The sequence below is a fragment of the Lepidochelys kempii genome, chromosome 12 (assembly GCF_965140265.1).
Source record: "Lepidochelys kempii isolate rLepKem1 chromosome 12, rLepKem1.hap2, whole genome shotgun sequence".
In the NCBI taxonomy this organism is placed as follows: Eukaryota; Metazoa; Chordata; order Testudines; family Cheloniidae; genus Lepidochelys; species Lepidochelys kempii.
This window is the reverse complement of record NC_133267.1, coordinates 4,341,198-4,368,878: the sequence shown is the minus strand read 5'-3', so window position 1 is coordinate 4,368,878 and position 27,681 is coordinate 4,341,198. Positions and strand designations below refer to the sequence as shown.

The 27,681-nt window shown below is 51.1% G+C and overlaps 1 protein-coding gene across 2 annotated transcripts in view; it reads left to right on the top strand.

The window, feature by feature from the left end:
- RANBP10 (RAN binding protein 10) overlaps nt 1-25,087 on the top strand; it is a 162,971-nt gene extending 137,884 nt beyond the window's left edge. For both annotated transcript variants that reach the window (XM_073307234.1, XM_073307235.1), the window contains 9 exons: nt 5,012-5,196; nt 10,441-10,553; nt 13,046-13,154; nt 14,753-14,901; nt 17,291-17,486; nt 19,268-19,392; nt 20,833-20,978; nt 21,409-21,520; nt 24,406-25,087. In XM_073307234.1, the coding sequence (XP_073163335.1) occupies nt 5,012-5,196; nt 10,441-10,553; nt 13,046-13,154; nt 14,753-14,901; nt 17,291-17,486; nt 19,268-19,392; nt 20,833-20,978; nt 21,409-21,520; nt 24,406-24,536 (1,266 nt within the window). In that variant the 3' untranslated portion in view covers nt 24,537-25,087. The remainder of the gene's footprint in view (nt 1-5,011; nt 5,197-10,440; nt 10,554-13,045; nt 13,155-14,752; nt 14,902-17,290; nt 17,487-19,267; nt 19,393-20,832; nt 20,979-21,408; nt 21,521-24,405) is intronic.
- The last annotated feature ends 2,594 nt before the right edge of the window (nt 25,088-27,681 follow it).

Sequence of the window (27,681 nt, the reverse complement as noted above, 5' to 3'; positions counted from 1 at the left end):
CGCTGGACTCTCTCCAATTTATCCACATCCTTCTTGTAGTGTGGGGCCCAAAACTGGACACAGTACTCCAGATGAGGCCTCACCAATGTCGAATAGAGGGGAACGATCACGTCCCTCGATCTGCTCGCTATGCCCCTACTTATACATCCCAAAATGCCATTGGCCTTCTTGGCAACAAGGGCACACTGCTGACTCATATCCAGCTTCTCGTCCACTGTCACCCCTAGGTCCTTTTCCGCAGAACTGCTGCCTAGTCATTTGGTCCCTAGTCTGTAGCGGTGCATTGGATTCTTCCATCCTAAGTGCAGGACCCTGCACTTATCCTTATTGAACCTCATCAGATTTCTTTTGGCCCAATCCTCCAATTTGTCTAGGTCCTTCTGTATCCTATCCCTGCCCTCCAGCGTATCTACCACTCCTCCCAGTTTAGTATCATCCGCAAATTTGCTGAGAGTGCAATCCAAACCATCCTCCAGATCATTTATGAAGATATTGAACAAAACCGGCCCCAGGACCGACCCTTGGGGCACTCCACTTGATACCGGCTGCCAACTAGACATGGAGCCATTGATCACTACCCGTTGAGCCCGACAATCTAGCCAGCTTTCTACCCACCTTATAGTGCATTCATCCAGCCCATACTTCCTTAACTTGCTGACAAGAATACTGTGGGAGACCGTGTCAAAAGCTTTGCTAAAGTCAAGAAACAATACATCCACTGCTTTCCCTTCATCCACAGAACCAGTAATCTCATCATAAAAGGCGATTAGATTAGTCAGGCATGACCTTCCCTTGGTGAATCCATGCTTCCCGCCAGCAGCCCCGGGGAGCGACGAGGCTTGGGGCTTCCCTCTTGTGGCTCCAGCCCCGAGGGTGGGAAGCCCCGAGCTTCGGGCCCCTCACGGGGCTGGAGCTGCAAACGCCGGCTCGCCCTCTGCGCCCACCCCCTGGTGGGTGAGTTGAACATGTGTGGCCTGCAGGCTGAATGAAAATGAGCAAGGGGCTGGATCCGGCCTGTGGGCAGTAGGTTCCCCACCCCTGCTTTACTGGTACCAATGGGCCTTGGGTAAAATACACAGCCCCTAGCAGCACTGCTTATAGGTTAGGTGGTGAGTGCTGATTTTCCAATCTGAAGAAGTGTAAATGGAGACACTCTGCTCAAAAATTGCATTTCTCTGAAAATGTTTATCTACATTAGAGTGTTATCACTGAAAAGTTAGCCAGAAATGACTTCAACAGGGAACAGGTTTAAGTGAATAAAAAAATAAGCCACTTTTAAAGTGAGATGAGCATCCATGCAGGGGTTTGCATTGGATTGCATCCGTTTAAACTTACACAGTGCAACTTTCTCATGCATCCAGGTCCAGACAGTGTCAGAGAGTCTTGCCTTTCCTGAAAAGACTTGCATAAATATCAACGGGAGAGCAGAAAAGCCCTTGCATATTTTTCAGGGCATGTTTTTAATGTCAGGCAATACTGTTTAAAGGGGGCTATATTTTTAAGTGTTTAAATCAGGATTGGATGCTTTTCTGAACAATATGCTCTGGGAATTATTTGGGGGAAGTTCTATGGGCTGTGTTATACAGGCGATCAGGTGTGGTTCTGTCTGACCTCAGAATCTTTGAATATAGCAGAAATGGGAATTGTTTGAAAAATGTAGTCAGTTTAAAAAATTCGTATCGTCAGTACCCCTTTAATATCTGCCCCCAGTTATGCCTATGCCCTGATGAGAGTTGAGGCAGCCAGTTGTGCAAACAGGGTCCTAAAAGTGCAGATCAGCTCCACAAAGTGACCTGCTCCCTATGTGCTGCAGAGTCCTATCTGCCATCTGCCAAAGGTTTTGCTAGTTTGACTTTCATTAACTTTGAAAGTCAAAGTTTTCAGTACGTTTTCCAGTACGTTTTCAGTGGGTGTGAAGCCAGGCTGCTCTCAGGGAAGATGATGGCCCCTTAATCGCTATGCTAGGAACATGCAGAGAATGAGGCTGTGGGAGAGGAGACAGCAGCGAGGGGAACTGTGTTAGGAAACTAAGTGGGGTCTGTGGACTGTGGAGCGCAGGAGGTAGACTGGGGGAGCAGGGGATGTGGCGTGACCGAGGGAAATATGAATGGAGAGAATGTTCAAATGAATGCAGGAGGTAGGTGGGGAAGAGGAGACAGTGGGGGGAGCATTGAGGGAGAACGCAAGGCCGGATAGGTAGCTGCCCCACTCAGTAGGGACGGGGTAGAATGGTAGCTCCCTGCACCCCGTAGGATCAGAGAGTGTAAGTGACGATTGCTCCGATCAGCGAACAAGGAGGCTACGGTTTGTGTGCAAGAGAGGCTGCATTGTGACCACTTTCCAAGGGGGGACTGGCAGCTTCTGCTGACGGTGAAGAAATCTGAAGGAAAAACCACTGTGACATATTGTTTTTAATGGGTTGGGATTTTTTGGGTCTGACTTATGGCCTTGGGCTGGCCGTACTGAAACAGGTTGGAGGCCCGATGCAGAGACTGACAAGATGGTAGTGTCTGTTGGAGGCTTTTCCTTATTGCCAGTTCTGTTTGAAGGGGAGGGGGATCTCTAACTCCACTCCTTAAATACCACAATTCCCCCCTGGGCCATCTCCTCGCTGTGCTGTGGTGCACACTCATAGCAGCCGCTAGTGATAAGGCACTGGGTGGTGTGAGCTGCATCTGAATTAGCCCACCCACGTAACCCACCAGTTGTTCTTGCTCAGGGATATGATACAAAGGAGATGCTGAGTCAGTGATGCAGCCAGCTTCGTTTCCTCCTTTCCTTTCCCAGCCTGGGGGGTGGGGGGAGGAGAAGGGGAGGAAATTAGTGTTATGTGGAGCAGCTGCTTCCACTTCGTTTTGGCATTTCAAACTCCAGAAACGTACAGTGCCAGCCGTTCATATCTCAGTCGACTCAACAGCAGCTAAATGCAGATCTTTTGGTGAAGAAAAGCATGCTCCAGTTCACTAGACTTGAAATGCCAGCTTTGCTGGGAGGTTCTTTGGGGAAGGGAGAAGTCGCACTGTTTCATCTGCCCAACATACCTAGTGCTTTTGAAACCTTAGAGCAGAAGGAAAGAGTCCAAAGGAGTTCTTCAGTCACAGAATCCAGTGAGGTTGCTTAGCTGTGGAGAGTGAAGCCTGGACCATCAGGCTGCTCTCAGGCACTGACATTACCTTGGGACAGATCCCTAGCCGTGTCCTGAGAGGTGTTGCACCAGCATCTACTGCTGTTCTGTTTTATTATATCTCACATGGCAGCTGGAAAGTGTGGCCCACCATTTAGCACTCATTAACAAGTGCATGAAACTAAACAAGCCAGAGTTCTGGCTCTTCCTCTCTCTGTGACCGGGCAGGATTTCAGGAGCCTCGAAGTGGCAAGTAATCAGTGTGGCCACCTCTCGGAAATTCCACTCTGCCTTTATTCGTTTTAACTCATAACAGGAGGTGGCATCCCTGGCTCCAGCATAGGCTCCCATATGGTCAGGCTGGAAGGAACTGCTTGGCACGTGTCGTCCAGTGTCATGTATCAAAGAGAGGACCCGTGGCCGTCTCTGCAATAAAGTTCTCACCTATCCTTGAACTTTTCTGACTGTCGCTAGTTACTGAGCTGTGTTTCTCTGTGTGATAGCGCTCGGGCAGGAAGTTCAGTTTTTCCCTTAGGAACTTGGGCCCATTTTGCTCCTTGTTTTACCATGATGGGGCCCTGATGTGAATAGTTAGCTACAAGGCAACAGAATAAAGCAGGGAGATATATTTACTGTCAGTGGTTCCCAAACCGTGGGCCTCAGATCACCACTGGTTCCTGGCACGCTTGCTGGTGGTCTGTGGACAGTGGTCTGGTCACATGATGCCACCGTTGCTCCTTGTTTCCAGTGACTGTATCACACTGACTCCTCCTAGCTTCCTGCCTAAGCGATTGCTGTAGGTGCCCCACGGATGTGATCATGAACTGGAGAAGTGGCCAGGAGACTCTCTAAGATGTCGTCCACACAATGAAATATTTGGCGAGGCCTTGCTCTGCGTGTTGTCTCCCCTCATTCTTCCACATGCCATGGAGATTGGATACCTCACAGCACCATTTTGAGAATCTCCAAAGGTTTTGATTGGGTCAGGATTGGTATGGGGCTAACTTAAATGGCATTCATTTGCTTGTACTGTGTACAGTGATCATCTCCCCAAACTTGAATCACATCGTCTCAACCCTCCAGGAGCTCTGAATGATGTGTTGGTTGATATTTGGAGAGACTGTCACATTGGCATAGCCACTTGGAAATGAAATTGAACCCAGGTAGTGAACTTGCTGGTTTGGTTGGCATCATTGGCGAGCTGAGTCAACTACAGGACCCTCTTACTACCCCACCTGCTGTGCTGGACAGCCCTTGTCGCGGGGCTGATTGAGGGGGTCCTGCATCCTTCCCCTTTTGCCCAGAGGTGCAAGATGTTTGGATAGCAGCTATCTGTCAGGGTGTGGGGAAATGAAGGTGAAAGGGTTCCCTAGAATAGAGAGCTGGAGAGCCTGTCTGGACCAGGTCTAGTCTAGTTGGGTTAGTTGTGGTAAAGGGGAGTCCTCTTCCAAGATGCTGGCATGGGAGCTCTCCCATCTGTTGGGTAACTTGTAGTCACCTTACTAATGCAAACACTTGTCTTTCAGTCTTTGTAACTGTCCCGGCTCCTGCATTGTGGTAGAGATCACACAACCCTCTGGAAGAATAGATTGACAGGTCACACATGCTAGTTGTGACATAGATCTCAGTCCTTCGGGAAGGCAGCCCAATGTGCTGGTTTCATGCCACGAGCAGCAGGAACTGGGCTCTTGAGCCTGGAGGCTGTCACCAACCTAGAGCAGCCATAGTTGCCTCTTGCCCCTTTTATTACAAGTCATGGTTTTAAAAACTAGCTTCCCCTGCCCTTGGAGCCCATCCCTGAGGGCCAGAGACAAACCCATGTGCTCCTCTTGGAGCCCATGGGAAAGGGTTGGGAAGCATTAATGTGACTTTCTTTCTTTTTTGCAGTCAAATCTCTATCCCACTGTGGGGCTGCAGACACCAGGAGAAATCGTAGACGCCAACTTCGGGCAGCAGCCGTTCGTGTTTGACATTGAGGACTACATGAGGGAGTGGCGAGCAAAGATTCAGGGCACCATTAAGCGGTTTCCCATAGGAGACAGACTAGGCGAGTGGCAAGCAATGCTGCAGAAGTGAGTCTCTGCTGCAGTCTTTCTTTCTTCTACTTTTCTTGGCTTAGACGTAGCACCAGTCTGACACATACTGCAGAATGAGCAATGGTAACGTGAATTCTGTTGTGCTCCCTTACACTGTGTGATGATACTTTGTGCCACAGTCCAGGGAGGCCGTCTTAGTATTTAGAGGCAGGCTCTTGAAAGCATCACTAAGCGTTCTCTTGGTGAAGATCCGAAACCTGATCTGCCATTCCTGCCCTGCTCAGGATGAAACCCTTTTCCGCTCCGATCTTTAGGAGATATGTCAGGGTGAGGAGATTAAGGGATTGGTGTAAACAGAGTTGAAGGCCTTGTCTACACTTAAAATTTAAGTCAACGTCACTATGGTGCTCAAGGGTGGGAAAAAGCCACACCCCTGAGTGCTGGAGCTAATCTGATCAATCCCTCAGTGTAGGCACAGCTTGGTTGATGGCAGCATGCTTAGGTGTGGGTGCACTAAAAAGCTAGGTTGACCCTAACTGAATGTTAACCGTAGCATTTCAAGTGCAGACAAGCTTCTGTCAGGTAGGTAGGCGGTGTTCCTACAGTGATGGGAAAACCCCTTCCGTCGTCATAGGCTGCGTCTGCACCTCATGGTTATCCAGCTTAGCTACAGGGCCATAGCTGCTATGCCCCTCTAGCCGCTGTAGGGTAGACATGGCTTAATTCAGCCCTTTGGAGACACAACTCTTAAGGGAACTCATGGAGTCCACATCAGCTAGGCACTCAGGATTGTTTCTTTGGTGCTTTTCCTCAAAGCCTCTACAAGCCTCACTTTTAGTCTTGTGCCCATGAACAGGGCAAAACTTGGCTCCTCTTAAGGCAGCCAGCCCTCCCTCTCCTCCCCCGCAGTCAGTTGCAGGATCATTAGCGAATGCATAATGCAAGTTTGCCCTCATTTTGCTGCGTAATTGAGCTCCAAAGACTAAGCTGCCATTCTTCTTAAAAGTGTCTGGTCCTTCTGGTTCTGAAATGAGCCTTTCAAAGGTGGACGGTGTCTGCCTGAGTCTGCAGACATCCTGAAATGACAGCACTGAGGGGTGTGAACTGTCTCAACGGGCTGTTTGAAACTTAATGACCATTTACATGCCAATATTTGCTTCACTGCTGATGGTTTTGGTAAAACATCATGCTGATGTGCTTATCCAGATGTGTGGCTCTGAGCAGCAAGTTACAGACATGGTATGTTGGGACAGCTGTGAAGAGCTATTCATAGAGAATGGAAAATGAATTCCATTCCCTTTCCCACTCTGAGTGCGGGCAGGGGAGGGAAGGAGGAGATGCTTTCAATATGGACAGGAGGAGATGATGTCTCTACTGCTTCCTGGGGGCCAGAAGCCCAAACAGCTTCCCACATTTTCTCAGTGCCACAGGCTCCAATTTGCCCTTCACCTGGGAATCCACTTCCTGTTTTCCCCAGGACAGTGTGCTCGGGACAGTTACGTGGTGCCCGATGCAAAATCTGCAGCATACTGAAAATTGTAAAACGAGAAATGTATTGAATTTAGTAACAGAGATCACAGGAGCTCCTGTACTGGTTAGGAGTGGGCAGTGGGCGGGAGGGCTGGGCATGGTGACATGAGAGGTCCCGGGGGGCAGTGACACGTGAGGGAGGGGTAATTTGGGTGTCATGTGCCACACAAGACATGGAGCCTTGTCAGAAAGGAATGCTGGCCTAGCCCTCCTTGCAGGGGGCAGAGTGCTCTGTGGCTGTTTTCTCCAGGTCTCTTCCAGTCCAGGAACAAAGGAGCTGGAGTCCTGAGCTCCGGACATGTAATAAACTCGTCACCTCATGGAAACACGAGTCCCTCCTCCGTGGAGAGGGCTAACCAGGGATCAGCTGAGGGCATTGGCGAGTCAGGCCACGTCTACGCTGGGAATGCTTTGGAATAGTGGTGTACCATGCTGGGACAGCGCTGCTCGACTGAACACAGCTACACTGGCCAAGTAAAACCTCCCCTTCTGAGTACAACAAGCCATACCAGTAAAAGCACAGCTCTGGCAGTACGGCTGTGTCTACCCTAGGGACTTCTGCTGGCACAGCTGTATTGGTCGGAGATCACACCTCATAGCACCCCTGACCGACAGCTACGCAACCAGACATCTGTAGTGCCGATAGGCATGCTTTGTAATTTCAGTAGCTGCTGTTTGGTCTGAGAGCAGCCCACCAAAACAAGCCAACAGGATGTGGTCTGTCCTCCAGGAACTGATCAGAAATGTGAGTGTCCTGCAGAACTGACCCCCGCGTATCAGGCCCACATGCCACAGAGTCCAAAAAAACTCTCTGTGCCCTGAACTTCTGGGTATTACATTCTGAAAGGCACGTACAGAGACAGTGTGGTACAGGGGAATTGACTGGATTGGGCACATGTCCGCAAGGTGAATGATCCCCTGTGCTTGGAGAAGGAAGCTTGGTGTGGCAGCGTTCCTGAAAGGGACACCTCCCCCTCTCCCACCACATACACCAGTTTTCACTTGTAAGAGTGGTTGATAAAGGAATGCAGCCACTAGCAAGGGCTGCATATTGATAAATAATTCTTCCTTCACGTTATTCTGATCCCCTGGTGTCCATGCTGACTGATTTTAGCCACTGCCATGGAGAATCTAAAATAGCGTGAAATGTAGCTGAGCTGGTGTGGCTGGCAGAGAGAGATGTGTAGGATCTCAACACTGGTAATGCACCTGAAGTGTGCCTGATGGCATTTCAACAGAAACCAGAGGTACAAGACAGCAGAGGAAGGAAGCCAGCCTGGATGAGCCAGAAAAGCCCGCAGCACTGCAGGCTGTACCCAGGTGCGCTCCATGCTTGTGCTCTGAGCACTCACTTTAAGGCGCATAGCCCTACCTGTAGTGTTTCTGTAAGTTCTGTGTCTACCGTCCCACCAGCACGTTTGGCTTTGGGGATGTTTATCAGTCTGGCACCAAAGACAAGACCTGGTCTAGCCTGGGACTGTGAAGATCATTAGCCTTGCCTTGCCTTAACATGAAAGCAGCCTGCCAGAGCAGCCAGCAGCAGTTTATTTTGAGACCATGTAGCACGTTCCTCAGAGGAGCAACATCTCTCAAACATTTCAGGAGCTGTTCCTGGCTGGACATGTGGCACTCAGCTAGCCAATGCAGAGCATTGTATTGCGGTAAATATGCAAGGCATCTAACCCGTGAGTTGGTGCTGGTAGTAAACTAGTACAAAGGACAGGGTACTGCACTGGTCAGTTGACAGGGGTGGCTGCTGAGAGGCTGTGATGCCAAGGACAGAAATATAAGAATGCGGGGCAGCTCTGATTTCCTTTAGCTGTATAGTGCAGTTTAAATACCTATGGTAAGGAGTTAGATAGCTCTGGCAATTGGATTCAACTTAACAGAAAGCCAGCCCAGTTCTTAGCGTTTCAACCGTAGTCTAACTTCGCCATCTTAATGAGATGTTTGCTGTTATGTCCCAGGTTACTAGACATTCGAGCTTTTATTGATTCCGTCTGCACTGCACTGCAGTCATTACACTTCCCGAGCCTGGGGCTCTGTGTAAAGTATGGGATGGGTTCAACAGACAAAGTCATCTTGGTTGTTCCAAACTTCTGATCAGGAATCTGAAAGGGTTAAGCCCATGATGTTATGCTACCTGACCAGCCTCTTGGGCTATTCTGTGCCAGAATTGCAGCATGTAAACTCACTCTATTTCTGACTTTAATCATGAGACACTCAGTCACACACATGCTGCAAACTGTCTTCCAAAATTTTGGCATGAAATGATTCAAGCTTCTGCAGTGGCACCAGGACTGTCTTTACAAGCTTTTCAGACAGTTTGGTGGTAACTACTGCCATTTGTTTCCAGTGTGGCTATGTCTCTATATTGCCTTGCTGTAGTGAAGAGGTTCCCAGATAGGGAACCCAAAGATTAGCTGTTGAAAGAGCTATTAAAAATAGACAAAAACTCTTTGGGTTGCAGCTCATTCACTTGGAGTTTGCCTTTGGGTGCAAAAGATGGCCAGAAAGCTGGAGAGAGGCTGGCTGGCTGTGAAGAGGGATGGCTGGTCAGCACCTTCTGCAGTGCATACCAGGCAGGCTGGTGTTACAGTACTGTGTGTGGTTGTGACAAGGAGGATCCTGGCGAGTACTCGCTTGCCCTCTAATAGCAGTGAATGGAGTCCAGTCTCAGAGCAAGTCACTGGGCAGTTTTTTAAAATAATAAAGCTGTTAATCCCATCTGAACTGCAAATGTGTTGCTGTCTCCCAAAAATATTTCCCTCCTATAGAGAGAGTCATCAGTTTGAAAATCCATTCTGGCCCTGTCTCATTGGTCAGTCTTAATCAGCAGCCAGCTTGGTGGAGAAGCTATTTCCAAGCCAGTTTCCAGGCCACCATTTAAGGTGTTGATGAAGTCTACATTAGCACTAACATTTAAATGACAGAGACGATGAGAAGGCGCAAGATGGATTCAACAAGGAAAGGTCCCTGCTGTCACTGGGGAGATATATTTCTACTGCGTATATTGTCTGACATCACAGTGAAAATATTTGTTTTTACTTCCAACGTTTAAGGATGAAAACATAATTCAGAAATCAGTAATGCATGTGCTAAATAAGTGCTCAAATTTTGACTGTATGGTAAATCACTTGTTAGTGTCTGGAAGTAATATAAATATGAAGGCATCCATTCAATTATCCGTTGCGTTGTTGAAAAAAGCATTTAATGATCAGAACTCAGGACACCTGTAACTCAGCTTCTCGATGTCATGGTTTTTCTGTCTGTAGAATGCCGATCCTGGTCTGCTTCCAAGGAGATTGAGGCTAAATTAATTAGTTTGTAAACTGCTTTGAGATCTTTGTACAGAAAATGCTGAGTTAGTAAAGATCAAAACAAAGCAAAAGCTCTTATGGTCCTGAATGGCTTGTAGCATTGGTAATGGAATGTGGAATCTTTCCCTTTTGGGTCACATGTCCATGTCCAGCCCAGGTCGATTATAATAAGATAAATATATCTGATGTCTGTTTTTAGATGATTTTGGGGGCCTCAGACCAATTCCCAGTGGACAGGGTTTATGTTGCAGTTAGCACTGATTGGACCCCAGGAACAAGACACTGGTTGTGTTCTAGCAGGGCTGAGTTGAGTAGCTTTCCCTGATGCTGAAACTGCAACAGCACCTGTGTTGATTTCCCTCCCCTCCTTCCTGTGGTTCCTCTGTTTTAGTGATGCATATCATGCTGTTTTTATTTTCTTATTTCCTAGTATGGTGTCTTCCTACCTGGTTCATCATGGGTACTGTGCAACAGCGACGGCCTTTGCCAGAGTGACAGAAACCACAATCCAGGAAGAACAGACCTCCATAAAGAACAGGCAAAGTAAGACTCCGTAGAGCACTCTTCTTCCTTAGGTTCCATCTCCAAGTCACAGCCCTTCCCTTCCCATCTCTCTCCTTCACCTCTTAGGCTCCTATCCTTGCAAACTCATGGCCTAGCAGCTTGGCACATCAGGATAAGAGTTGCTCCAGGGCAGGAGGTACTTGGAGATGGGGCCCAGTTCTGGAACAATGTAGCTGATTACATTTACTATTAAAGAGCTGATCTCCCCTAACATTTGCACTGAGACCCCAGAGATATCTTTAATTTGGGGCTTTAGATTCCTGCTGGCAGCAGTCTCGTTAACTTGATTCTAAGGGCTGGGGCCGTAGAGGCCTTAATGCATCTGCCTGGTTTTACTGTGGCACCCATTACAAAGGAATCAAGCCAAACCCTGGTCAAATTCATTTCATGTTTTCTGCTTCTGAAGGGCTTTGCAGTGAGCAGAGCTGTATAGAGAGCAATGCACCACACCTGTCTGCTTTGCCTGCTACATCAGCTAATAGAATCATAGAATATCAGGGTTGGAAGGGACCTCAGGAGGTCATCTAGTCCAACCCCCTGCTCAAAGCAGGGCCAATCCCCAATTTTTGCCCCAGATCCCTAAATGGCCCCCTCAAGGATTGAACTCTCAACCCTGGGTTTAGCAGGCCACTGCTCAAACCACTGAGCTATCCTTCCCCCCCCCTTCACCTCTTAATGTCCAGGCCACCAGCTTCCACAGGCATGAAATGTGCTGCTTTGTTTTCTTTGAACCATTCTAATGAACTTGCTCGTGGAAAAATACATCTTTGAAGAGAACCCTCCCTGGATCCAGGGAACTGGATTATTAAGGACTTGGAGAGCAGTTGGAATGCAGTCTTTAGAATCCCCCTGATTTTTTTTTTTTTTTTTACAGAATCGCAGAGCATTGGGTCCAGTCTCGCATCTTTTTCCATCTTCTCCTGGCTGATTTCCATTTTCATCCCCTGATGCTCTGCTGTTCTGTCCTCTGCTGCATGTGCCTCCTTCCTCCTTGTGATCTGTCTCCCACGCGGCTATTATGTCATGTCACACCTATGTTACATTCCTCTGTAGTTGTCTGGAACACACATTTCTTATACACACTCAATGCGTGTTCAGGCTGGAAGAATCCTCTGCCCAGCAGCCTGGGATGACCTGCAGTTGCTGCCCAGCGCTGCACCTCCCTCCACAATGCCCATGCAAGGATTATGACTGTCCACTTCTCTGCTGACAGGCCACACCTAGAGCAGCAAAGCAGAAACAGTTTGAAATGGACAGCACTCTGCCCTGCTGTCACTTTGATGAGAGAGGGAAGAGGCTGCAAAGCAGGAGAGCTTTTTGTAGATTTCAAGCTGCTTTGATGTCATTGATTTTATTAGTACGTGGGTTATCTGCCCAACCTGATGGGGATATCTGATGTGGGGTAGGAGTGCCACAGTCATCTGTGGGAAAGGAGACTAAACAGGAAGTGTGTTAGAGAAGGAGATGTCTCTGTGTCCCGGTGAAACTGAGACCGATTAAAATGGGCTCTGTAAGATACAGGCAAATCAAGAGAGGAACAACACAGATAGGGAGACAGAAATAGAATCGAAGGAGGAGAAGCATCAAAGGCAGAGAGAAACCAGTGAAAGCCTGCAAACCAGAAAAGCAAGAGAGGGGGAAAGAAAGGCAGTGAAGAAACTGCTGGCTGGTGTGTGACCACGAGCATGGTGACCTGGCGCTCAGAGAATCACAGAATATCAGGGTTGGAAGGGACCTCAGGAGGTCATCTAGTCCAACCCCTGCTCAAAGCAGGACCAATCCCCAATTTCTGCCCCAGATCCCTATATGGCCCCCTCAAGGATTGAACTTACAACTCTGGGTTTAGCAGGCCAATACTCAAACCACCGAGCTATCCCTCCGCCCACTGAGCTATTCCTCCGCTCCTGCTTTGTATCCCTGAATCTTTTAAAACGTCCAGACTGTCAGGTTTGAACCAGTTCAGTCTTCATTGTTCCTGGAACCAGCTTCCTGAGATCTTGGTGTGCAGCTGATTTGGGATTGTGCCTCTGTAGAGAGAACCCAGAATGGTCCAGGCCCTTGTTTCCCCCAGCAGCCTGATGGGCCCTGACCAGGCTGCCATTCCCTGCTTAACTTCAGTAGCTTGCTAATGTTCTGAATAAAAGAAGCCTTTGGTTAAGGCTTAGCACCCCACCCCTTCCCTTAGGAAGTTACAGGCACACAATGCACATCCCTTGTATCTCCCACTGGTTCTCCAGCAACTCCTGATATTTCTGAGGTATCAACAAATCCCCTGCCTGTCCTCTCAGGCTTTCTTTCAGTGCACAAATGGCATAAGCTCAGCTCTACCTAGACTCTTGGCGGGTGACCATTGGAGATGTGTCTCTGGGGGCATGAGGGATCTGTGGGGGCTCCGTGTGTCATCTCAGTGAGCACAGTACCTGCTGTCACTGGGCTTTCCTTGGTGCCAATAGATCTCCTCTTGCTTTCAGGAATACAGAAGCTAGTCTTAGCAGGCAGAGTGGGAGAGGCAATAGAGGCCACGCAGCAGCTCTACCCTGGCCTCCTAGAACACAACCCTAACCTGCTCTTCATGTTAAAGTAAGTATGTTTAGCTTTGTGCTGGGAGATGCCACTGGAAAGTCTACAGAGCCGAACCAGGCAGTCCACAGGCCTCACTGTGTTAGGAACCAACATAGTTCTTAATTCAGGCAGATTGACGCCGCTGTTAAGAGCGGTTACCCTGTGAGCAAGGTAGGAAGGAACGCTGGCTACCCTTGTTAGCACTGCTCAGGATCCGTAGCTGTTGCTGGTCAGGCTTTGCCATGTCCTATCAACTACAGAGGGGCGAACTAGGCACCTTGCTGGCCTGACCCATTCTGCCTGCCCCACAGAGATCCCCTCCACCTGAGCAAAATGCCAGGTCTGGGGAAAGCCCTGCGGCCATGTGGAAGTGGTGCAGATTCCTACCCCGGTGTATTACCACTGCCTTTGGTCTTCCCAGTCCGTCCTGTTGTTCACGCAACATGAACGTGGTAAAGTTCGGTTCATCCCCACTTACAGCCTGCTGAGAAGTGTGGGCGCGGCTGTGGGGATTCTTAGAAAGAAGCTGGTGTGGAAAAAGGTGGAGTTAAAGCAGAGACAAAGGGAAAGTAGGAATTGGTGTGTGTGTGTGTTGGTGTCCTGAGTTATTCAGGGCTGGTTCATGTGTCCTCTTACTCTCTGCTTACCCTAGGATATGGAGTATCTGTCAGCTCCCAGTAGAGCGGAGTGGAGAGCTAGGCCTTTGCCAGCCTTTCTCTGTAGATGAGTGTTTTTACCTTATATTGTCTTCTCTTTTGTAGTGGCCCCCAGCATAGGTTGGTTGGACGGTGTGGGAGGTGTGAAGTTTGGTGCACGCTCTATGGTAACCATTTGTTGCCATGGACAGCACAGTGGAAATCACCTTTTCACCCTTGGGCTTAGAGAGAATACCTGTGATGCGAGGAACATTAGCCATGCAGTGCGATATACCCCCAGTTCCTTGGCTTGCACTCCCTGTGTGAATTCTGGTGGGTTCAGATCAGTGCAGACATTTAAACAGCTGGTTAACTAGCAGGAATAGTGTCTGAGCACTCAAAGTTACCTTGCCCCAGGAGTAGAATGTCATAATTGCTCCCGCTGTTTGGAATCCGTGCCTCATCCCCCTCCCCCTGCCCCCTCACCCCCAATCCTGTGGTATCTTGTGCTTTCGTAGCCAGTGCTGTTGATACTGTAATATGGTCTCTGTCCATGTCTCAGAGTGTGATCTGTTGCCTTGGCTGATCCAAGCTGAGATGCAGCATCTTGTCAGTTACATGTAGAACACACTTAATCGGCTAATACTGGGCTGGAAGCTACAGTGTAGGTATCTGCTCTTGAAATGGTCTTGTTTATGTATCATCTTTTGTCCATCCTTGTACAGGTCTCCAGGTTCATTAGCATCTGTTTCTAGGCAGCAGTATCAAAACTCCCTTCCTACTCCAGCATTCCCAACTTGAAGACACGGGGAGACTTGAGATGCCCTCTTCAGAGCTAGGACCCCTCCTAAGCTTTGGTTGATCCCAGTTTGCTGCTGCTCTGGGACGTATGATAGCAATCACTAGAAAAGCACCAGCACTGAATCTAATTCACATCACCCTCCCCTTCCTCCTCGGTGTCTCCGCCCTTGTCTGACACAGGTGCCGACAGTTTGTGGAGATGGTGAATGGAACAGACAGCGAAGTGCGGTGTTTCAGTACCCGCAGCCCCAAGTCACAGGACAGTTACCCAGCATCCCCCAGCCTAAGCCCCAGACACGGATCGAACAACTCGCACGTTCACAGCACCGGTAAGTGCTTTTCTGTCCGTCTCCACGTGAAGCAGGTCAGGTCTTGGGGGTGGGTCGCTTTGTACACAACCTGCTGGGGGGTCTGTCCTTTGCTCTTTGAAAGACGTCTGTCCTCCTAACCCCAGCAGGAAAGATTTACGGTTACTGGAGGTGATCTTTCTGACAGAAATGGCATACTGTTGATTTTGAATCAATGATTTTAACAGAGACTAGGTTGTACAACTGCCTTTCGCAGAAGTTGCTATGTGGAAGCTGACAGAATATTCTTCAAAAGGACTGCCTCACAGAACAGTCCTCGGGCAGAGCTATATAAGCAAAGGCCTGGCTCGCACAGCTTGTCTCTTCGACCGCAGGGCCCACAAGGGATAACCGCTCTCCTATGGACTTCCTAAAGTCTCCAGGAGAACCTCCCCCTCCTTCAAGGTGTCCAGTGCACTCACCACTGCTTTCTCCTCTCCAGTACCCCATCCCGTTTTCTATTTGGAAGCCAGGCTAAGCAAAGAAGTGAGATGAATACGCTTTGCTACAGGCTTTTCATGTGTAACAACAATGTGTTAAAATGTGTGTCTAGGAATTCGCAAAAAGAAAAGGAGTAATTGTGGCTCCTTAGAGACTAACCAATTTATTTGAGCATGAGCTTTCGTGAGCCAGCTCACGAAAGCTCATGCTCAAATAAATTGGTTAGTCTCTAAGGTGCCACAAGTACTCCTTTTCTTTTTGCGAATACAGACTAACACGGCTGTTACTCTGAAACCTGTCTAGGAATTAAGGACTTACAGTTTACAAGCAAAACAAGTAAGAGCGAGGGGCATAAAGTGCTTGCCTAAGATCAAAGCAGAGGGTGGAGATGGACGGAGTGGGCCAGGGAGCCAGAGCTGCTTTGTTTGAAGCTTTACATTCCCAGTGGAGAAGTCCCTTGCTGACACTCAAGCTGTCTCCACCTGACAGTCAGAGCTGCTCCATGTGAAAAGCTGAGGGTGCTAGAAGGAGAGAGCTGGAGCATACATAAAAACGGTCTCTGCTGGGCATGCAAAGGCTTAAATGAAGGGGAGACGATTAGCTGAGCAGCTCCATAGCCCCACTCCCTTCAGCCATGTTTCCAGCCTGGGGCCTCAGCCCCTGTTTGTCTTGAGACTGGACGTCTTTCTGAAAAATAGCTAACTCAACCACAGGATGTGGACTCAGTGCAGTAATCCCAGGTTGAAATTCTCTGGCCTGTGTTATCCAGGAGGTTGGGTGGCTGATCAGAACCGTCCCTTCTGGCCTTAGAATCTGAGTGTCTCTGTGGTAATGGATTTTTGCAACTAGGAAATTCCTACATAATAAACTCAATGAACATTGAGTTAAGACAGACTTCACCTCCGGCCTTGTCCTGGTCCACACACATGAACATGCTGCTGTCGCAGCGTTTGATCCTGTCAGTACACAGATTGGCTTTCAGAACAACGTTGGCCCCTTCAGTGCACACGTCAGTGAGCTGACACCAACTCAGCAACGCACGGCCGTATCGTCAGCCTGTGATGCATTTTGCTGTCACATTATGAATGCACACGTGAAGTGGCAGGCATGTATTGTCCTCACTTGTGAGTCTGTAGGATATGTTGCAGAGCCAGTCTGATGTTTTGACAGTCATGTCTGTGCATGTATATATAATACAATTGGTTAGTGGCAGATGAGGCTCTGCATATGTAATCAGTGCTGTCATCTGTGGTACCAGGCACATGGTGATAGTGTTGTGGGCCTACATCTCCTTTCGCTTGCTCCTGTAACTTCCAAGTGAGGAGAATCAGATTAGTCATTTTAAGATGTCAGTAAATTATAAACAAGTGTCACGTGGCAGGTTGGTGTTGAGTTGCCTATGTCCCATTATACCATGTTTCATCCTATGAAGTGGAGTTTGCAGTTTGGGGGAGGTTTTTAAAGCTTCTTCAGCTTTAATTCTCTTGCAGCAGGTGGATTTTGGCCTAGTTTTTTACCAGTGCACTGAACATCTAGATTTCTTCCCCAGGTGTGTTAGAGGGATGAGAATTCTGGTTTCAACGAAGACAAACTTCTGCTTGTCTCATGTGCTTCTCTTTGGGATCCTCGGTCCCTCAGGTGTCTGAGCTGGTTGGGGCGGATCTTATCCGCTGGATTGTTTCTCACAATCACTGAAGCACAGGTGTTGCGAGTGGGCGCTGCTGCTCATTTGGGGTTTGCTTGTGTTTTCCTAACACTGTGCTCAATGTAAAAAGGAGCTCTAGTATTTTGTGAATTGCAGCCTGCCCCTATTTCCCTCCCCTGGGGCCTGCTCCTCAGTGAAAGGAGCACAAGCAATGTCTCCTGCTGCTGACTTCAGCCCAGAATTGCCTAGCCCCTCCCCTCTGACACCTCTCTCCTTGGCTTTCAGGAGCAGACAGCCCAAGCTGTAGCAACGGAGTCACATCCACAAAAAGCAAACAAAGCCACAGTAAATACCCAGCACTGAGTTCATCGTCGTCCTCTTCCTCCTCTTCCTCTCCTTCGTCGGTGAACTACTCTGAGTCCAATTCAACAGACTCCACCAAATCCCAGCAGCATAGCAGTACAAGTAACCAGGAGACCAGGTATTCCTTGCTGTGCCTTTCCCACGCCTGGGCAGGCAGGGGCTTAGCCTGCTTTCTGAGCACCTTATCAGCCATTCGGTCAGCGCTCTTTCCATCACTGGGGTAACCATGAGTAGCTATAGGCATCACTGCTGAGCAGCCAATGGCAGGTCGTCTTCCACACTCTCCCTCCCACCTTGGGGCTGAATTGATGCTGCCCGTTCCCGTAGGAGAAGCAGGATAGCCTTGAGTAAACAGTCCCCAAATGCCTTTGGGGCAGATGTCCTGCCAGGGTGATGCTGTGACTGTCCCAAAAGGTAGTCTAAAAAGCAGCAGCCCTGCCACGCATGCTCCTGCACTCTCAGCCGAAAGGTTTGCTTATGGACAGCAAAAGGGCCTCCTTCCTCCAGGAATCTGTGTGCTCCCGCGGGGAATAAAAGACTGAGCTGGGTGCAGGAAGCAGACCTGAGTCTTCTGCACGGCAGCCCAGACCCTTGTCACTTAGACGTGTCCCTTTTGCATGGGGTCACATTCTGTTCACTGGACCAGTTCATTAGATGCTGGTGCCATCGGGCCAAAGGGCCCTGTGAATTACAGGCATCTCCATTGAGTCACGGTGGGTTTCAAGCCTGGAAGGTCATTATTGCTGCATTTATTGGGGTTTGAAATAGACATAGACTATCAGGGTTGGAAGGGACCTCAGGAGGTCATCTAGTCCAACCCCCTGCTCAAAGCAGGACCAATCCCCAACTAAATCATCCCAGCCAGGCCTTTGTCAAGCCTGTCCTTAAAAACCTCTGAGGAAGGAGATTCCACCATCTCCTTAGGTAACCCATTCCAGTGCTTCACTACCCTCCTAGTGAAAAAGTTTTTCCTAATATCCAACCTAAACCTCCCCCACTGTAACTTGAGACCATTGCTCCTTGTTCTGTCAAATATGCTGACCAAGCGTGAGAGCTGAGTTTCCTCTCTGCTTAGCTGTTTTGGTGGCTGCTGCGGGGCTCCCTAGGACATGTTGGGGCAGAGATCTTTGTGATTAATGAGGGGTCCTCAGCAACTGCCAGCTGACATTCAGACTCACTAAGTGGATTGCTAAATACCATGGTCAGGGAAGCCTCTAGCTTCCACTCTGAACTCCACATGGTTGTACAGCTCATAACCGAGTGAGAGACATCATATACTGGAGTCCTACAAATCGTCTGCACAAACGCTGGGTAATGACAGCTCTATGCCAGCGGGGACGGCGTAGATCTGAAACACAGAGAATCTTTGAACTCTTGAGTTCAAGTCCTGGTGGATCATCTCATCCTTTCAGCCTTCTGAGTTAGAGCAGTGGAGGTCTCCTGCAATTTGCTGTGTAGAGGTCTTGAAACCGTGGCCCTGTCTGCTCTGCGTGGATATTAAAGAACCTGAGGGACACTTTGTCTAGGGCTGATGGTTTGCCTCAGTGCTCTTGGCTAAAATTTCCCCTGTATTGTGTAGAGTGTTGTGTGTTGCTTGGCTGCTGTTCTCCACCCCAGAAGTGGCTGCAATTTGAAATGTTAAATTAAGTACTTCCCTCCTTCCCTCCTCCGGGACCCCCTTGGGTTCGAACCGCACTTTATAGATAGAGGCCTTCGTTGTTCTGAACCTGGTTTTGCCCTGCTGGATTGTTTTCTTGTCTCCTGTGGGCTACTGGGTGTCTAGCCCTGGCAGCCTACTGGTCGGCCATTGGGCACGCTTCCTTCTGTAGGACTTTCCCTTTGGAGAATGTTTCTGCCCTTTCTAAGCCCTCAGGCTTTTCTTTTCCTTTTGCACCCCAGTGACAGTGAGATGGAGATGGAGGCTGAGCATTACCCCAATGGAGTCCTTGAAAACTCCTCCACCAGGATAATGAATGGCACCTACAAACATGAAGAGATCCTCCAGACGGATGAGTCCAGCATGGGTAGGGCCCTGGAAGGAAGGAGTGCTCTCCTGTCCCTCACAAAAAGTTAGCGGGGGAATGGCACTGCTGACACATGTATTAGCTCTGTCTGGGACTGGATCAGGGTTGGGCATTGCCCTGTGGGTCTGTTCCTCAGCCCAGGGTGCAGGCATGAGATTCTCGGGATCTCTGATCTGGGGCGGGGGGGAGAAACCATCTGGGAATTGAACTAATCTAGACTTTTTTGGGGGCCAGGTGCTTAATACTGATTTAGACAGGGCTGGGCAGCTGAGTTTGCTCACTGACTTGATACATGGGGTGGGGCTCCCTTTACAGGGGAGTCAAACAAAAGGCCTAATTTTTCAGGGCATCCTGTGTGCAAACTGCCAGTAAAGATGACGTGTGTTAGACCTTCACCCTGGGGGATCCTACTGCCCTGGAACTCCTGAGGTGCGGGATGCAGAGGGCTAATCAGCTGGCTGGTGATGGGGCAGTGGAGGCCAGAGCCTGGTCAGCAGTAACATCCAGCTCAGAACAGTACAGAGAGTTGCCATCCTCTGTTGCTGGTTCTGTGGCCTCTCTGGGTGGTCTACACAGCAGCTAGACACCCGCAGCTGGCCCGGACCAGCCAACTTGGGCTGTTCCACTGTTGTGTAGCCATCCAGGCTCTAGGACCCTGCGAGGTGGGAGGGTCCCAGAGCTCGGGCTCCAGCCTGAGCCCAGAAGTCTACACAGCAATGAAACAGCCCCACTGCCCGAGTCACCTGGCAAAGTCTAGTCACCACCGGTGTCTAGTCACTGTGGTGACATGCCTTGTGAGATGAGATGAGGCTGTGAAGGTCTCACTCTGTTTCCTGGTTGTCAAGTGGTCACCATACAAAAACCACCTAGACTGGCGTGGATTGCCCTCCTCCTTGGCAGCCTCAGCAGAGGGGGCCCAGGATGGAAAGTGACAGCCAGCCCTCCTCTTGGGAGTCGGGCATCCCTGCAGGTCCAGACTCAGAGGGGCAGCAACTTGTGGGGAGGCTCTAACTGTTTGCGGGGAGAGGGGGTTGTCAGTGCAGCCCCTCCTCCAGGGCTACATTTCCACACTCACCACAAAGGTGATAACACAGCGCAGTCACAGTGTGGACCCCTGTGTGGCTTGGTCATGAGACTTGATGAGCTGTTAATGCTGCCTTCCTGTTCATCCAGGGCAGATCCTGGACAGTATCATGCCTGTGTGCACCCCACACAGACACCCACTGCCTGCTGGCAGACAGCTGGACACCGGGCTCAGGGCGCAAAGAACAGCAGTGGGCGTCTGCTCTGCCAGGCTGCCCTTAAAGCAGCCCCACCAGGGGAACATTAGAGTGAGGGTGGGCCTCGGGGAAGGACTTTGTGGACCTGAAGCAGGGCTGAGCACCAGGAGTTGCCTGCCTGCAGGGCAGTCATTTCTCTTCCCCTCTGGCCTTTTTTCAGAAGACGGCTGCCCCCAGAGACAGCTCTGCGGGGGGAACCATGCTGCCACAGAGCGAATGATCCAGTTTGGGCGGGAGCTGCAGACTCTGAGCGAGCAGCTCTGCAGAGAGTACGGGAAGAACACGACGCACAAGAAGATGCTGCAGGTGAGGGTGTGCCTCTGGCCGGGCTCACAGCAGCACCCGCCACATGGACCAGAGCTGGGGTTTTTCCTGCCGGGTACTGGGAGGCCGGGGGCTGTGCAGGTGGAGAGGGGTGGGAACAGCGCTAGCACCAGCAGTGGCCCTCAATAACACAGGGCGCCTGTGGCCAGCTCCCACAAGCCAATGTTCATTCTGCACTGGGGGGAGGTGCATGTCTGCCTCCGCTGCTGGCACCTCAGCCAGGAGTGAGAGGTGCATGTCTCACTCAGCAGCCCCTTGCCCAGCTGCCCTCATTTGCTGCCGGAGCTGGGGCATTCTTGTTGGCAGATGCCTGCTACCTGGCTGAGGGAACATGCCCTGGTTGACTGTTAGTCCCTCCCCTTTTTCTGCATTGCTGCTCGCCTTACTGCCCGTGTCTCTCTTCCGTCCCCAGGACGCTTTCAGCCTGCTGGCATACTCTGACCCCTGGAACTGCCCTGTTGGGCAGCAGCTGGATCCAATCCAGAGGGAACCTGTGTGTGCTGCTCTCAATAGTGCTATATTGGGTAAGGCAGGGGCCACGACACCTCTGCCGCAACCACAGTCGCCCCGGGGCAGGTGCTTGGGATGTGAGGGGGCCCTCCGAAATGTGTGCCTGGAGCTCCCCTTGTTCCTGCCGATTGCTCCGAGGTGTTGTGGCCTGGGACAGTGACAGCTGGGGTGACTGGGGAAGGGGAGAAGGGAAGCCAGATACCCACAGCTTTAACCCCATTCCCTGGCCAGCACACAGCTGCTGCTGCTGCTCTGTTCCCCTCCTGGCTCGCACCCAGTCGCCTGTCCCAACACTCCTCTGAGGGTTCCCGTCAGGAATTTCCACCTTCGCTGCGAGGAGCTAAGCCGCCTCCAGTGCATTCCCCCTCTCACCCTGCCCCATCAGCGGACATCAGCTCTCTCCTCTGAGGTCCTTTCAGTGCAGGGATTGGCTGTCACACCCCTCGGGTCTGTAGCTGACCCCACTGTCAGGGGAAGTGTGTTTCACCATCCCATCAGTAGAATTCATTTCAGTGGTGCTTGTCCTCACCTGAGGGCCTGTGGCTGGAGTCTGAAGAGGGCAGACTTGTGATTGCTTTGGGGGTTTTCATTGAACAGCCGGAGTTTCAAGCATTTAAATGAGCTTTCTTCCCCGAGAGAGGGTTCCTGAGCCTTCTCAAAAGCCATTCCCTCTCCCTTCGCCTGCCTGTAGCCAAGATTATAAACGGGCCGTGCAGCCCAGCCAGGGCTGCCCTTTCCAATCTGAGGGTAGCTGGATGTGAAGTGACCTTGCTGCATGCACAGAGATCTGTCATGGGGTCTCCTTCAGCTGATTAGTTCTCGTTGTGTTCCCAAGCTGCTGGCCACCTGTGCAGCTGGGCAATTGAGGAGTTGGGTCTGGTCTTGGCCCCAGAGTTCTGGGGCCCCTCTGCATCCACAGTTGGGTGCCAGCACCTGCTGTCTAATTGGCCTCTGAAGGCCCCTTCCCCAGCCCAGCACTCCCTGCATGAGGCCTTCACACCTTGCGCATGCCCCATAGACACAGCTGCTCCAGGCTTTCCTCAGGAAGGTGGCCTTGTACTCCAGAGCCCTGATCTGCCTGAGGATCAATAGCAGGCTCTTGCTTCGCTTCTGAAGAGTCCCAAGCGAGGGAAGTCAGCCCAGAAAAAGTAGGTTTGGGCCTCTCAGCCTCTGGCCCAGGGTGGAGCCTGTCCAGACAGCAACTGGCCAATTCCCAGGGCTCGTTGGCGCAGAAACTTTCTATGGTAATGAAGCTTGTTTGCAGGCAGGATAGGGCCTGTACAGCAACAGGACCCCTTGCAGCCTGGCTTCCTCTGACGTCATGGCAAAGGGTCAAGGGAGGGATGGTTACTCTGGCTGACAGCCACGTCATCAGCCTGGGCTCTCCGAGAAGGCTGATCACTACACAGGGTCCCGTGGTGACTCACCCACCCTGCTCCCTCGTTCCCCACTGGTCTCGGCCGGAGGCTTGGCCGGAGGCTTGAAAAGCCACTTTTTGATTCTTTTAGTCACAATTTTGAAAACCAGAAAACGGGCCCGTTCTGCCAGGGCCTCAGGGAGGCCGGGTGCCTGGCCCAGCTCCCTGTACACCCAGCAGGGCGGAAGGGACTGAGCAGTGCTGCCTGCAGGGGCTGTTGTGACGTCAGCACTGAGGGCAGGGGACTCGCCCGCTCCCAGCACTCCACCTGCCGGTACCATCAGGGAGGAGGCGGTGGCAGAGCCGGCTCCCTCAAGGCCTTTGTGGCAGAGAAAGGAGGGTGGGAATTAGACTCTGAGGACGGGGAGCAGGGTTTGGAGCTTGATCCCCAAACTCTCTCCCTCTTCCCCATTCCCTGGTGGGGCTCAGTTTCAGCTCAGGTCAGTCTTTCCCCTGCTGGCCAAGCTCCGTGCGCGATCCAGCTCCTCTGTCTCACAGAGCCATGCTCTGGTCCTAGGAAGGCCCCATACGTTGATAGTCTGGTCTGTGGCTGTGGTCTCCAGTGCAGCATGACGAGCAGTAACCTGAGAGCAGCGAGCTAGAGAGGAGTTTAGGGCTCCAGCCCTGTACCTCTCTGCACCCTCTGTCAGACACACATGGAGGAGGTGGAATTCGGGGAAGGAAAGTCTCTGGGGATCAGGCTGCTGACAGCCACATGGGGCTGCCTCAGTATCAGCAGCAGGGCAAGGTGCTTGCCCTGTTTGCTCACCCACTGGAGGAGATGAGCAGTTGCTGAAGGATGTGGCCTGAGGGACTTGTCCCCAGACATGCTGTGTGCATCCTGTGATCCTTCTGACATCTTTACTAGGCTGGTAGCACCAAGCGTCCTCCTTTGCTGGTACGCCTGGCTGAGGTCTCAGCAGAGGCACAGAGCTGGCTGAAGTATTTCCCCTCCAGAGAGATGAGCAACATAAAACTGGAGAGGACACTTGAGAAAATGAAGGACTCCAGATCCATGGCTAGGCCCGAGGGGGCTTGTACTGCAGGCTAGACGCCCATGAGTGGGAGCAGACAGCGGCCACCTTGGAGAAGGTCACTAACTAGCATCCCACCTTGCTTCTGCCTCTGTGTTCTGCTCTCCTGGGTCTCAGGGGTTCAGTGGCTGGAATGGGCTGCGCAGCCCCATAGTCTCCCTTGGACTCAGACTGGCAGCACCAGTGGTTGCTTGTTGGCCCACGCAGCACTGCTTCCCAAAGGTCCTGCTGCCTTACGCTGCTGGGGGGCGCGTCCGGCGAATGTGGGAGTGAATCTGTGCAGGGACAGCACCCTGGCAGGGACAGCGTGAGCAGCTCGGCAGCTCTTTGTAGCAGCTGCCCAGCCTGTGCTCTGCTTGCTGTCGAGGGAGCACTTAGGTAGGCCGCTCTGGCAAGGTGCCGTGCTCAGCCTTCCATTCTGAGGCGCTTTCTTCTCTCTTCCCCACAGAATCTCAGAACCTGCCAAAGCAGCCCCCGCTGATGCTTGCCCTGGGCCAGGCTTCCGAGTGTTTGCGGCTCATGGCTCGTGTGGGCTTGGGTTCCTGCTCCTTTGCCAGAGTTGACGACTGTTTGCACTAGCCACCAGAGGAGATGGAGTGACGTCCTCCAGTGCTGCCCTTCACCCTCCATTGCCACCACCGCCTCTTCCCTCGCCTGACCTCCCTGCTGCCCGGCCCCCCCGCCCGCCCCGGGAAGAGACAGAGCGCTGACTGAGTCAGTCCCTCCGCACCAGGCGTCCTCGTCACGTGCCATTGGCGGAGCCGGGCAGCGGCTGGCAGACCTCTCCCATCTCCCCACCGTCACCGCGGCTGCAGCAGCACTCAGTATTTCGCTGGTTAATCTAATGTAGAGCCTTCCGATTTAGGTCTTTCTCTTTATTTTTTTCTGACTGAGCCACCAGTATTTATATCTGGAGAGTTTGTGCTGAGCTGGTTTCTGCTAATTTAGTGATAAAGCTCATCCACCTGGGTGACAGCTTCTTATTTTCTTAAGTAAAAAAGATCTATACCCGTCCCCACACATGAACATCCAGTATTTATCTCCAGTGCTAGTGACCTGAGCTCTTCCCCAGAGGGCAGCTCAAGGTGTTTATTTGGATCCCATTCATTAAAAAGGTCTCTTCCACCTCAGCCAAGGCATTCATGTATTTATTCCCCACAGCCCAAGCTCTGTTATTCCCCCCCCCCCCCCCCAACAGTCACTTTAGGCTTCATCCTGGGAACTGAAGGATCTCTGGGCTTCACCAGTTCTGCCCCTTCAAGAGCCCGGGGCTGGTCCTTTGCTGACCCTGTGAAGGGCCAGGCTAGTGCAGTGGGAGACATTGCCTTGTTCCTCATGTCAGTGGGCTAGGCTGCGAATGCACCTCCAGCCCTGGAACAGCCAGCCTTCGGGCATGGAGAGCACCTCGCTGTGGTTAGAGGCTGGAAAAGCAGAGGGAGTTGGAAATCACCAGGTTTGGATGAGCCCCTGGGACTAACCTCTAAGGAGCAGCTGCTAGGGCTGCCTGAGCGAAGGGTTTGCTGTGTGTTCCATTACGGAGCCCCGTTCTCTGCGGGTTAGGCCACGTTGGTGTAGCTGGGATCTGGGCTGCATCCCCCAGCTAGAGCTCTGCTAGGAATCTTTACTGATCACCCATCCCAGACGTCCAGATGGCTGCTTGGATATGCCAGGTGTCCATTGGGAGAATTGACCTGGAAGTATGGAGTGTGCTTGTATCACCCCCAAAGCTTGTAAATGTCAGGTTTTTACAGGCTGTGTGTGGACCAACAGCATTATAGACGGCAAGATTTTAAATACATGACAGCCAGGCCATTACATTTAAAGGCAGCAGCTCTGTTCTCATAAGGATTGTAGAGTAAATACTGAGTTTGGAGCCGCACGGTGACCCCAGCAAGGAGCTGTGACGGCTTAACACCAGCGGAGGATGAACTGGTTCAGCAGTGCTGTCAAAGGCGACCTCACAAGCGCGGCTAGACATGTTGAATTACAAGCGTGCGTGCGTGAGGCTAACGATACCCAACGGCTTCACGCACTGCGCGTTTGTGTCTGGGTGCCGTTGCTGACGGAGAGTAGGGTATGGTGTGACCGAATGTGGCGAGCGGTCTGCCTGCCCTCCCACAGATCTTCGCAAAGGGGAAATGGGGTTTGCCGCACTTGTCTCTGCTGCTTTTTCTGTGTTTAATTTGAAATTTTTTCAGACGGGGAAAATGAAAAATAAAATTTGTTCAAATTCACTAATGCCAAGTGGAGGGCATTCAGGCTCAGAATCCTCGCCAGCCCCTCCGTGGGCTCCACGCTGGGAGTGAGCTTACACACCGTGCTGGGGAAGGAATGCGCTGTGTGCTTAGCTCCCGGCTGTATGTTCAGCACCACGAGTGGAGGCTGCAGGTGGAGTAGGAGACCCTGGGGCACCTCTCTGCTGAAGCCCAGACCCTGCGTCATTACTGCTTCTGCTGATGGTGTAGCAAATGCTTGAGGGCCCGGCGGAGGAGGGGTTGGATGCTGCCTACGGTGGTGGTGAGGGATCCTTTGCAGACAGAACTGGAAGGGGGAGAGTGGGGGAAAGCAAGGTGGTGACGGTTCCATTGTGAAATCGTAACCAATGTGTAAATGGCTAGTGCCACCTGTTGATAAAAATGTGGAATTGAAAATGCGTCTTGTGTAGGTGCACAGACTGACCTAGGGAGGAATCTTCCCGCAGCCTCATCACCAACTGCTGGGCCTGGCTTGTACAGTCCAGTAAAAACAGCCGCCAGGGGTTGCTGCATTGGCATCTGCTAAAGCCAGCCTGGCGTTAGAACTTGTAGCCATAGTATCTCTTACAGCAGACCTACTTTCCAGCGCCCAGTCTAATGTCCTCTCTTGGCCTGGGGTTTGCCAGTTTGGGTTAGGTAAGTTGGGTCTACACTTAGTTACCTAACCATGTCCCCCAAGGATGGGGACAGCCCCAGTGGCTGGTCAGCTTTACCTGTTTCCGTCCTGGCTTGCAGCTGGCCTCTCTTCCCACCTTTGTAACAACGTCACCACTTCCTTTGCAAAGATTCCCTGGAGGTTGTGCTTTTTGCTACTCAGTACTATAGAGGTTCCACTTCCTTTAAGCAGTGCCTTTTTTTGTCATTGTGCAGCTGTCCCCTTGGGTCCCTGTGTTGGCCTTGCACCATGGATCATTTTCTTCCTTGGCAGAATTGTTCGAAAGCTTCTTACTCCACAGTTGCATTTACTCTTCCAGAGCAGTTGTTTTATCTTCAGTTTCTCATTCATTACAGGTAAAGCATCTAAATGCTCTTGGGCTAAGACTTCTGGTAGCTTCTCCGGGGTATCTGAAGATGCAATGGACTGGCCTCTCCATGTCTTCAGCCAGTTCTCCTACGTGTTATTCACATTGGATAAGCCATCCTTGTGTTGCATTCCAGTCAGTTCCATGTCCAACTCCACAACTGGTTATTGCAATTGTGAATACTCAGCCGTTTCTCCTGTCCGCCTGCGGCATAGTAAGGGCAGATCATTGAGCCTGGTATCAGGAAACAGTGCTTCTCTTCCTCTCTTCTGTTGCTCTGCTTATCTCCAATTCAAGATCCTCCAGGCTGATTTTTCCTTCATCCCTGACCCGTCTCTGAATTGGCCATGTAACCGACTGACTCTGCAGCTCTTGCTCTCAAGTTCTAGTGCTTGGAAGCTTGGTTCTGGCTCCTTGGGTTAAAGGAATATTATGACTCTTCTGTCA